This window comes from Haplochromis burtoni, unplaced genomic scaffold (assembly GCF_018398535.1).
Source record: "Haplochromis burtoni strain Fernald_Lab_line unplaced genomic scaffold, NCSU_Asbu1 Contig_199, whole genome shotgun sequence".
In the NCBI taxonomy this organism is placed as follows: Eukaryota; Metazoa; Chordata; class Actinopteri; order Cichliformes; family Cichlidae; genus Haplochromis; species Haplochromis burtoni.
This window is the reverse complement of record NW_024582560.1, coordinates 236,178-248,154: the sequence shown is the minus strand read 5'-3', so window position 1 is coordinate 248,154 and position 11,977 is coordinate 236,178. Positions and strand designations below refer to the sequence as shown.

Sequence of the window (11,977 nt, the reverse complement as noted above, 5' to 3'; positions counted from 1 at the left end):
CTTTCCTTTTCTTGGGTCCGCTCATCTTCATAGAGGGGCGGTAGGTCACAGGGTAAAGTGCAAACGTGGAGTAATAGGCCTACGCCGCTTCACCTCAACAAAGCCAATATATCTAGAGTGCGCCATCTAGTGAGGAAACATCAGAATTGCAGGGGAAATAAAACATTAACAAGGTTAATTTATTAAAATTTTTTCAAGTTTGGCGGGCCGGATCAAAACGTTTAACGGGCCGCACGTGGCCCCCGGGCCGTAGTTTGCCCATGCCTGCCCTAGCCCCTTACCCCAACCCTAACCATGAAAAATGAATGCCAAACCATAACCCTAAACCTATAACCCAACTGTAACCCTGTCACTAAAACCACATTTTGAATCTCAAAAATGCCTTCAAACTTGCAAGGACCAGGATTTTGGTCCCCACAAAGTTAGGAATACGTGTGACTCCAGGCTCTTATTAACACACACACACACACACACACACACACACACACACACACACCTTCCCATTTCTCACCGAATCTCTGTTACCATCTGTGATTTTAATGCACGGCTATTTATCTCATAAAATCTAGTGTTCATCTTCTTCTGCTCTCCTCTCTTTCTCTCACACTGATCTTCAGTCTGCCTAAACTCCACACCTGCTGCAAAATGGCAAATGAATTTATGTCAGCCTGGCTGAAAATTAATGGAATGATATCTTTAATCCATCAAGCTGATGCATAACCAGAGGAATGCGCTCTCATTTTGGGAGGGCACTTGTCTTCATCAGTGGCTACTCACTTTAGCATCTACATTTGCCCCTTGGGCTGATTAATGCGCACACCCTAATAGCCACTTCAGACGATAAAATGGATGATTGGTGTTTCATACAACAGGACGCACAACTGCCCCTCGCTTCGCTCCCCTCTTTAAAGCTTGCCACAGAGTGCGGGGTAACTTAGAAAGCCTGCTTCGTGCAATACTGCTTGAAGAGTCACTTAATTAGGGTGTTATAGGTGGTCAGCTATAAACAGTCAGACGCTTCATTTTTCAAAATCTGCTGTTCCTGTTTTCCTCGCATGCTGAGAGATTTTCATGATAATAAACCACTGGTGAGGGGAAAAAACAGGAAAAACAAATTTGAAAGACTTAGTGCTACCCTGCAGTCACAACAGGTGAATCTCCTAAGTGTCAGGCCAATTCTGTAAATAAGCATTCGCTCTTAATCCTACCTGATTAAATAAGTTATGGGAGAAAAGTCCCTGAGCTGGTATTAAAGGATTTATTAGTGTAAGTTGTCTTCAAGTTGAGTTAGCCAAATGTCCTGAATTAAAACTTTCTTCTGCAACTGTGTCAGTAATCCTAAGAAACATCTGCAAGTTGATATTTAATTTTATATTATTTCATACTTTCATAACAATGCTTCATCTGTGGTGAATTTAACTCCATTATATTTATTTTAACCATTTAATTTTTACCTTTAATCGTGATCATATATTAAAATACAGCAGCAAGGAAACTGATCAAAAACTAAGTAATTATTCTGTTGTTGAGAATAGAATAGAATAGAATAGCCTTTTATTGTCATTGTACATGTATAACAAATTGTAACTTGTTTTCTACGATTTTAGCAACACAGTACCTAATGAAATCAAATGATTTAGAGAATCTGGAGAAATCTCTGTGTGCAAGAAACAAGGCCCGAAATCAGTATTGGATACCTGTAACCTTTAGGCCTGCAGGCTGCACTGCACTAACAACAGGCCTGATTTTGCCATGGAAATCACTGGATGGGCTCAGGACCGATTCAAGGAAACACTGTCTGTGAACACAGTTCGTTGTGCCATCCACAAATGCAGGTTAAAGCTCCATCAAACAGACAAAGACACAAAATGAGAACACAATCCAGAAATGTAGCCATCATGTATTCAATTCAATGTTATTTAGATAGTGCCAAAACACAATAACAGTTGCCTCAAGGTGCTTTATATTGTAAGGTAAAAACCCTACAATTACACAAAGGAAACAGAAAACGCCAACAATCATATGACCCCTTATGAAGAAGTGCTTTGGCGACAGTGGAAAGGAAGAACTCCCTTTTAACAGGAAGAAATCTCCAGTAGAACCTGGCTCAGGGAGCGGCGGCCGTCTGCCACGACCTGTGTGGTCAGACGACTCAACACAGGAAATTATCTTTGGAAAACATGGATGCCGCATCATCACTGAAGAGGAGAGGGCTTGCACATCCGGAAAGATGCCATCAGTGTTTAAAAGGTATACGCTAGTTTTAGAACAACATATGCTTCCACCCAGATGATGTCTTTTTCAGGGAAGGCCTTACATATTTCAGCAAGACAATGCTAAACCACATACTGCATTTGTTACAGCAGCATGGCTTCACAGTAGAAGAGTCCAGGTCCTGAACTGGCCGACCTGCAGTCCAGACCTCTCCAGCTAAAAACATCTGGCATTCATAATGAGCTAATATTTTTCTTAAAATGATACATTTTTCTCAATTTAAACATCTGACATGTTTTCTATGTTCTATCATGAATAAAATGCGGGTTTGAGAGATTTGCATATAATAGCATTCTGTTTTTTCTTTCCATTTTAAAGAGACTCCAAACTTTTTGTTTGTTTGCATTCAGCATGTCTAAGATCATGTAGGCATGTAAGCATATGCTACAAATGACTAGGTCAAAGTGGAAATACTACAACACGGGGTTACATGGATACTGTAACTTAAAAGGAAACTAAAGAAAAAAAACACCGCCTTAAAAACCCCCAGTATTTCACTGGTCCATACTGACCCACGCCAGGTCAATTTAAGCCAGGCGACGAAGACAGAAGTTATTTTCTTTCTCCCCAAAGTCATTCCCCGAAGCCACGTTCACTTTAACAGAAACCAAAAACCCACCCAGCCCGACTCCCAGCTTCATATCAGGCTTTCCCTCATGCAAATGCTTGAGGCTAACAAACCGCAAGGCAGGAGAACAACACGGCTACCTTCAGGCAGTGAATGTCTGGCGTTTCATTTCCCAGCAGATTGCTGCTGTATTTACAATTTCCCTCCTTCAACATACCCGTATGGCAGTGGATGCGATTTGGAGGTGGTGTAGCCTCCGCAGGGTGCTCTCTCTGTCTGTGAAGTAGGAAGCAGCCAGCTGGTGGAGAGTTTCCAGGGTCACGGTCCCTGTAGTATTTGAGTTCCTGTTGCTGCCCCGGCTGCCCTCGCCCCCTGAGGGCGAAGACTCCTGGCTGAGCTTCCTTTTGTCCACAAATATTGTCAAAGACTCCTCCCCTGGTAACATTTAGGCAGAGGGATGAGAGGTTCATTAGCTCCAGCAGAACGCCACTAATCACCTTTCATTAGTATCTTTTCAGACTAGATAGAAAAGCACAGTAGTCATTAAGTACTGTGGGGGAACTGATGGTTTGGATGATTAGAGGAAAAGGCACAGACAAGGTCTCTGCATCTATTAAACTCCTGGTGAATAAAGAGAGCTCACTCACCATCGTTAATCAAATTTCCTTAATTATTTCAATTATTTTAATTACGACGGAAAAAAATGACTTGGAAAACAAAATCAGGTCAGCGCCGGGCTGTTCTTAAAGATGAATTCTATATAACGGTCAAATCACCAGCAGTGAGAAGAAAAAAAAAGACACGTTTGATTAAGTATAAGATTCATAGATTCACGTGCACTTTGGAAAGTCAGCCCTGATAATGAAAACTGCAGTCTTTTTGTGATGCCGTTAAACTTCCTACCCTAGTAGTTAATTTCTTTCTGCAACTCACCTCATCTTCCTCCTGTTATATTTTCCCAGGTCTTTCTCTCCTATACTATCTGAACAACGTTCACCAGAGAACAGATTTGAAAATAGCTGCATTCACTACTGAGTCAAGAGGACATTAATAAATTCTTTTACTTTCCCTCAAAAGCGTCTCAGATTTGAGCCAGATGAGGAATGAGTGCCTTTTGAAGGGAGCTGCAGGTGCTCTTCAGCGAACCTTAACAACATGCCGTAACTGTCACAGCAGGTCTGAGTCACTTTATCTGTACTTACTTTATTGGCACTGTTCTCCAACTGTTTCCTCACCACTAGCGCTCGAAAAGCATCACTCCGTGCGGCCTGACCTTTGTAAATTTGAAAGCTGCTGTGATAATTCGTATTTAAACTTGCAGGGAAATAAAGCTCTTCGAATTAAATTTAATTAAACTGTCAGCGCAGCTGAACCTCTGTAAGGAGAGTACACTGTCAGTGTATATGAATATGCCCACCTCCAGTCAAACAAGGATCAATACAAATTTTCCTTATAATAAGCCAGACTGTTAGTCTTTCTTATTTCCCTACAGATGGGATTATATGTGCCTCAGAAGAGCCACACCAGTTTAACCTGCCCTCACCTCCCCCATATAAAATATTCAATCATTCATCTGATTCTGTTTCTGCTCATGTCTGGTTTCCAACCAGGCAGCTGTCCTCACATATGAAGATATTAAAAAGATGTTAAAAGATGTGGCTAAAAAGCCCTGTGAAAATGTGGCATCTTATCTCATCTTATGCTCTTAAAAATCATCTAGAAAGATGATGAGCATTTTTCTTTTTCCAAAATGACACAAAACTGTTGCGTTGTTAAATCACATGTTTACGTTTTCTGATCTGACCCTGCTTTGGTGAAGGCTAATAATCGTTTTCACCCAGTTTGGTCTGCTGACATCGTCTTAACTCTGAACACTGCTATAGCCGAGTATTACAGCAACAGTTATATGAAACGAGTCACACTGATCAAGCATCCCTTGTGGCAGGTGGTTATCAAAACTCTTACATGTGATGATTGCAAAAATAACAAGCAAACAGTCTTATGCTTTGAAGATCCACATTTTGTTGATGCATCTATCCGCTCTGACCTCTGAGACAATGCATCCTGCAGACCACAGTGCTGCCAAAAAAAAAAATCTAATAACACAGTTCACCTGAACTTGAACTCATTCAGTTTTTGAGCGATGTAGCTGATGTTTGTAGGTGGTAAAGGTGACTCTGGGTGAAACTGATGTCTGGTACATGAAGTGTTGATAGTGTTTATTTTATCAGGAAGCTTCTATATTGCCTTTTAGGAGGACCATTTGCTCAGTATAAACTGGGTTTCAGTCTATCTGACAAGAACTTCTCAAAGCACTGGGAATTGTGACTTGTGTGACGTTGTTATACATCAACAACACTTTGCGACTATTGCATCTTTGTGGGTGGGTTTCATGACGAATTTCTAATAATTTTGTAGACACTAACAGACAGAGTGCATGGCCAGTGTTGGTTTTCGACCAGTTGCTGTATTTTGGGGCGTAAGAGAAAACTGCCAGCTACTGTTTTTTAGCCAAATACTTCCCTCAAATCAGTGCCGTTCATTTACAGCATGCTCTGTGATAGCAGTTAGCTTAAGAAAAGAAGAGAAAAACTAATTGCTTATAAATCACAGCATTTCACAGCAGTGACAAACCTCTGTTCACGGAACCGTGCCGGTTTGGCAGCTAAACAAAAATATCATATCTGTCGTTCTCCCGCCTACCACAAATCACTTGTTGTACGCTAATCTGGGGCGATTTGATTCCTTTTTGTACGCCAAAAAACACTGATCCAGAAAAATCATTACATGCTTTGTTGATTCAAAAGCAGCAGACAGTAAAAAATCAGTGCCCCATATGCTAGAAAAAAAATGAACAAAAATCACATTAGAGGCTATGTGGATCAGGCTCGCATTGAAGCTCAGACTACTCTACTGTACCTCCCAGAGTGGCGGAGAGGAGAAAGTGGGTGCCGTATTTCTTGATTAGACTCTCTGTAATCATCTGAAGGGTTGGTCTCCTCCCCAACTGCCGGATGGCGTGCACAAAGTCAGGGTCGAGGGGCAAAGCCAAACCCCTGCCGCCACCAAAATTCTCCAGCTTCTCCACAGCCAGGCTGTTCACCTTCCATCGACCAAATTCCCTAGAAACACCACACACACACACACACACGCACACGCACACACACACACAACAGGTTTGCTCACTCTGTTAAGGTCTTTAATTGTGTGTAAGGCCCCGGGCTGCTATTTAACAAGCTGCGTTGAGAGGAAAGCAATATTTGAAAGTGTGTTACCCTCACTGAGGCACACGCTGCTGTATACTTATGGCTCACATACATGGTGGACACAGAGGAAGCAGTAACGCCAAGCGATGAAGCTGTAATGCTCAGCGGAGCTTAACAATATGCCTCTGATGTACAAGAAACTACCCTGAAAAACCTTTTTTCTATTTTTTTTACTTAAGGGATTATACGGCAAGTAGTGATTGAATGTTTATCGATTGTCAGATTTTTACCTGGCAATTGTTAAAAAGGATGTTATATAAGACAGCTGTTTCTTTCTTCTTTCTTTTGGCCTTAAATGCTCTCATTTGAAACTCATGTAACAGTACTTATTATATAAGAGTGGATACATTATATAGATTGTAGCAGTATTACAACAATCGGTTCTGCTACTAGCACTGGGTTTAGCAGCTATGATTTAACCATTCAATCAGCACTCTAATAGAGCACCGCTCTATTAGAGCTCTGCCAACTTGCTAACTAGTTTTAATGCACTTTTAATCCAAGCAAGAAGGTTTATTTATTTATTTATTTTTTATGGCAACCCGAGGCCTTAGGCTGTGGACAGCAGACTGTTAGCGGATTTAAAAAACAAGACATAGTGTGCACATTTGTCTTAATCTTTGGACATAAGTTGCTGGCGGTACAGCAAATATATTTGGAGTGCAAATATATCACTGATCTCAACAGATTAGCAGCACTCATTCTCAGAACCATGATAAAGTGAAAAATAATAGACCAGGCTGACAAAAAAATTAAAATATGAATAGATAGCTTTTCAACCTGCCTATTTGTTAAATCTTAAAAGCTTGGAGATCACTCTGGTTCAAAAGTAATAGTAATGCAGCACAGATTTATCCTCATGTTCCTCCGAAAATCAAACGTGTGGATACCCTCCCCCTCCCCCGTGTATAAGTGCACCAAGTTGAGAATCACTGTTATGGTTGACCGATGTCAGCTTTGAGTAACCTGCGCCTGGGTACAACAAAACTCATTGGGTTCCAAAGTGGCAACCCCCACAGCATCAGGAAAGGTGCAAAAAAAAGAGAAAAAAATAAAGAAAATAAAGCCCCATGACATCAGCTGCCATGATTTGTCACCCCGTGCCCTTTAGACACGAGCCCCGCTGAACTCTAGATACTCACAAACCCTCGCTCTCCATTCCCCACAGCCCCTCCCTCTGCAGCGTCAGTTAACATCCACCTCTCCCACGGTGCTTGCCTGCTGCTCTGTGTACCTCCCTCTCCTTCTGGGAGGTCATCAAATCACTGCCATGAGAAAAATGATCGGCAAAGAAATAATTGGGGGAACCGGGACTGTGTGGAGTGTGTCATTACGGCCAATCATCGTAACGAGGGGACAGGATGAGTGTCTGTCTCTGGTGGACAGATGGATATTGCAGATCTAGCCCAGGGTTAGCCTACAGCTACTCCATCAGCATGCACTGGTGGAAAAACAGAAGCGCTGTAGGAATGGGCTGGCTTATGTAAACGTGGAGGCTTACTGTACGCATAGAAAGCAATCAGAAAGTGATGAAAACACTTTATTGGGGGGGGGGGTTGAAACTATACAGGAGCAGCTGTATGGGGGGAGCTAGCTGACAGCGTAATCGCATGCTTTGCTTCCACATGACTGACAGCCACGTGAGCTTTAGTATGGTGTGCAGCTATTACAGAGGTCAGAGCAGAACTGCAATTTAAATCCCCCGGCACTTTAACACAGCACACCTATAGAAAATATGAAGTGTCTACAGCATTGTAGGGAGTGCATAAAATACAGTTATTATAAAAAAATGCCTTCAGTGTTCCCACAGTTTATTAAATGCCCTCCCTTATCTCTAAACCATTAAATAAGTCACATTAGGCAGAGAGGATGAAAACTGCTTTAAAAAGACTCTCCTGTCAGTTATCATCTTGTTACAGCAGGTTTTTATCTCAGTTAGAGTCATCCTTAAAATCCTTAATCCCTAATCCTAAAACCAGCCTTTGGCTTAAAATATGTGAGCAAGGCATCTGAGAGGATACAGGGCTGACTGCTGTAGGGTGAAAGACCCTTAAGAGGTGAGATGTCAGCCAGCCATTACCAGTGATGAGTGCCTTTCCAGTCCAAGCTGTCTGCTTCTTTGATACTTTTTTAATGATTTCCAGTAATTACTGGAAACAAGGAGGCTCAAGTCAGAGGACTCTTGGGACATTGTCACACCGGGTCCATTGAAAAAACACAGGTGTCACGATGAGATAAACACCAGAGTCTTAAAGATTTCTGGGAAAAGATAATGGAGCGATTGATTTATAGCACAGCTAAAGATGCACACAAAGTCTTTCCTTCACTTTGCTAAACCCTTGGCGATTTTCTTCTTCTTTTTGCCACAGAAATGAAAATTTCTTCTCAAACCGACCCCGCAGGACTGCAGGGACAGTGACAAAATATCAACACACACGGGTCCCCCACACGAATTATAAACACAAAATATAATTCAGACCTTTTTACTGCACGTCTGCAACTCAAACCCCCGAGCCATGAAGGGAATGATCGATAAATACCTAAAAGTTAAATCAGAGCAGAAATATATTGCTTTAGGAAAAGTTTCTGGAAAGGCAGCAAAGTGCAGCTGGCAGATACTGCAGGAAGTCCCTGAAGGGATGAAGCTCGACTGTCCACGCACAATCCATGGCATTAACTCTTGCTGCAGGTGTCATTTAGAAACACCAGCAACAGCAAAAAGCACCAGGTTAAAAAGAAGAAGATAATAAAGAAACAAAGCAAAAGAAAGGAATAAATGCCTGCTGTTATTCAGATGACAGATAAGCTTTCAGCAGGAAAGGGCCCTCTGCATGCTTACAGCAGTTCTTCTGATTTGCTCATCAGCTTGCAACTAATTTGGTGCAGGTGCGGTACCTGTGAGAGCAATCCTGAGAGTGTGCAGGATTGCATTCCACACACACTACAGCAGCTGCTGTCACTGATAAGTTGCTCTCTTGCTGAAATTGCTCATCAGTAAAATTATCCAGTAACACGTCTGGAATGAAAAAAAAAATGGCAAGTAGCCTACTTATAATCCATACCTGAAACTGTCTCACACACAAAACATTACACGCGTTAAACACACACACTTCTCACCTATAGATCTTGTATCTGGTGCTGAAGCCCTGCTGGTACCTCTCCGCAGCCTCTGTGTACTCCAGGGACTGCTGGAAGGGGCCCTTATCCGACAGCAGCCAGCCCAGGGAGCCGGGGGAGCCGTCGCCTCGTCCGGCGGCTGCGGCTCCAGTGGCGGTGGCGGCCCTGGAGGTCCAGCAACAGCACCAGCAGAGCCAGAGGCTGAGAGCTGCCCCCTCCCATAGCAGAGACAGCCGCTTATGACTGATTCTCTGACAGCTCATGCTTCACCCAGCGACACCTCATTCTCTCCAGACTGAGAGGAGAGGACAGATAATCAGGGCTGAAAAGTAGCGCGTCACGCTGATCTGGAGGTTTGTCGGAAAAATTATTTCAAAGCAGTGATACCTCAGAGTTAATGAACAAGAAATAATAGCAATTAAACGTTTTTCCTTCTCCTCCTCCTTCTGCCGAAGACACACTCACCTGATTTGCAATAAGAACCAAAAGGATGCGCCCGAAGATGAACTCCTGCGATCTCGCCACAGCCAAGAATAAAAGCTCTCCGAATCAGCGATCCGACACAATGAATGAATTCGTAATGTGTCCTCTCTTCACAGAGAGCTACTCCAACTTGGGTATTTTTCTGCTCCCGCCCAACTTTTTCTCTCTCTTTTCTTTTCTTTTTTTTAATTTTATTTCGGAAGACGTTGCTCCAGCATCCGCGCATCCATCCACTCCTCGGTGAGAAGTTGAAGCGGCGGAGGCGGTGAGACGGCGGAGTTCATTGCGAGGACGTCCGTGCGGTCACAGATAGTTCCAGAGGTTGAACAGGGGGGGCAGATTTAAACAGAGTGAGTGGGACACCCTGTAGCTCTGTTTGATCGCTAAATTGTCTGTTTAAAAAGATTTAAAAGAAAAAAACAAATCTTGACAGACGCTGTAGGCGCTTATATCTCCTCTTTGCTGTGTGTGAGCTGGTGGATGAATGAGTGCCTGCTTCAACAAAGAGACCTTTTCTTCCCTATTTTTTTTCCAAGAGAGATAGCAAGAGGGCGAGCAAGTGCATCATGATGAGGCTGGCAGGGTAATATATACAGTATGATCACTGAGTGTACTTAAGTTTGGAGATGAGTGGAGTGATGATGCATCAGGACTGCATCCATCACTCACCATTATCTTCACTTTATTCATTATTATTTCCCATCACAGCTTGTCTCTCCCTGGGTGAATATTGCCCATTAAAGGTCTTTAACGGAGTCTGATAATAGGCTAATTATCTCGCGGTGTTTCTTTTGTCCCCCCCCCCTCTCCCCTTACTAGTTCTGTGCCACAGCTTCAGGGCCTGCAGCTTGCATGACTAAATGGCACACACACTTGCACGTTGCTGGATTTGCCGGGGAGAATAATTACAGGCTATTATCGGGGAGCAGGTTTCTTGGGTTGTGTGATTCAGGTTCAGGGGTGCACTCGCTATTCCACACCAAGCATCATAATTTGGAAAAAAAAAAAAATACAGCTTCTCCAACAAAAATGGATGTTTCATTTCCAGAAGAAGGAGAGGAAATGTTCGACCTGTGGCTTGCAAAATAATTGTATTTTGAATGTTCAAACCATTTGCGAATGAACGTGAGATTTTTTTTAATGATGGTTTTTCTTTTATGGGACATATGGAGCTTTGGATCCTCCCCCTTTTTCGGGGGATCCGGTCACCTTTAGGGTGGGGCAAACACTGTGAGTGTGTAGCACAAAGTGGTGCTCATCTACAGTGCTGAGAAGTAGTCTGACATTTTCATTTCTACCTTAAAAATAAAAATGCAAAAAAGCGTGCATGTTTCTGAATTGCTATTTACTATGTACAGACCAGATATATATTATATTTCCAACTTCCTTTGCTAAGCAAATACAATAAAGATAAAATGAAGCTTAAGTTTGCTCTAATGGTCTCCTGTGTTATCATGTGATAGTCTTTATATACTGCCTCATTCTTTTTGATTTCTCTGTTATTTCTTCTGCTCTTCTTTCTGGTTTCCACTTTTGGCTTTCAGTTTGGATGCATTCATAGAATAGCATGACTTTTTTTTATAGCCACATATAACAGTTTTAGCAATTTCTATCCAGTTCTAACACATATACAGTTTCACCTCACGCCATATTTCCCCCCTGTGCAAAATGAAAAATACAAAAACTCAATTTCTCAGACTCATACTGCCGCTTCATTTTCTTTGTAGTAGTTTCCATCAAATTCACCAAAATCTGCAAAGCTTGCAACTTTCTGTGACTTGTACCTTTCCCTCATGAGTATGCTGTTAGACAGGGTAACCTTCTTCTGACTACAATAAAAAACCTTCCCTTCATATACATTGGGTAAAAGCCAGACTTTAGAAAAGTGCATGTCAGTCGATCCAGAATGCTGCAGCAGAAATACTGACAGGGACTAGAAAGAGACTGGGTTCCCTTCATTGGCTCCTGTTAGCTTCAGAATTGGGATTAAAATCCTTCTCACAAAGTCTTGACTAATAGCTTTCATCCCATCTTAACCATGTAGCACCATATAACGCCAACAGAGCACTTTTCTCTCATACTGCTGGTTTACTGGTGGTTCCAGCGATATTTAAAAGTAGAATGGGAGATAGTTTTCGGTTTTCAGGCCTCTCTTCTGTGGAACCAGCTCCCAGTTTGGATTTGGGACAGACACCCTCTCTACTTTTAAGATTAGGCTTAAAACTTCCCTTTTTTGATTAAGCTTATAGTTAGGGCTGAATCAGTTGAC

At 42.3% G+C, this 11,977-nt stretch overlaps 1 protein-coding gene across 4 annotated transcripts in view; it reads right to left on the bottom strand.

The window, feature by feature from the left end:
• Positions 1-10,279, bottom strand: part of LOC102307349 (BMP/retinoic acid-inducible neural-specific protein 3) — a 29,579-nt gene extending 19,300 nt beyond the window's left edge. Inside the window, exons 1-4 of one of the 4 annotated variants that reach the window (XM_042226183.1) lie at positions 9,691-10,279; positions 9,226-9,572; positions 5,762-5,964; positions 3,060-3,277 (exon numbers count right to left, since the gene is read on the bottom strand). In XM_042226183.1, the coding sequence (XP_042082117.1) occupies positions 3,060-3,277; positions 5,762-5,964; positions 9,226-9,488 (684 nt within the window). In that variant the 5' untranslated portion in view covers positions 9,489-9,572; positions 9,691-10,279. Of the gene's footprint in view, positions 1-3,059; positions 3,278-5,761; positions 5,965-9,003; positions 9,125-9,225 lie in introns of all 4 variants that reach the window. The other 3 variants (XM_005935699.3, XM_042226184.1, XM_042226182.1) reach the window with 3 other exon arrangements.
• Positions 10,280-11,977: the final 1,698 nt, after the last annotated feature.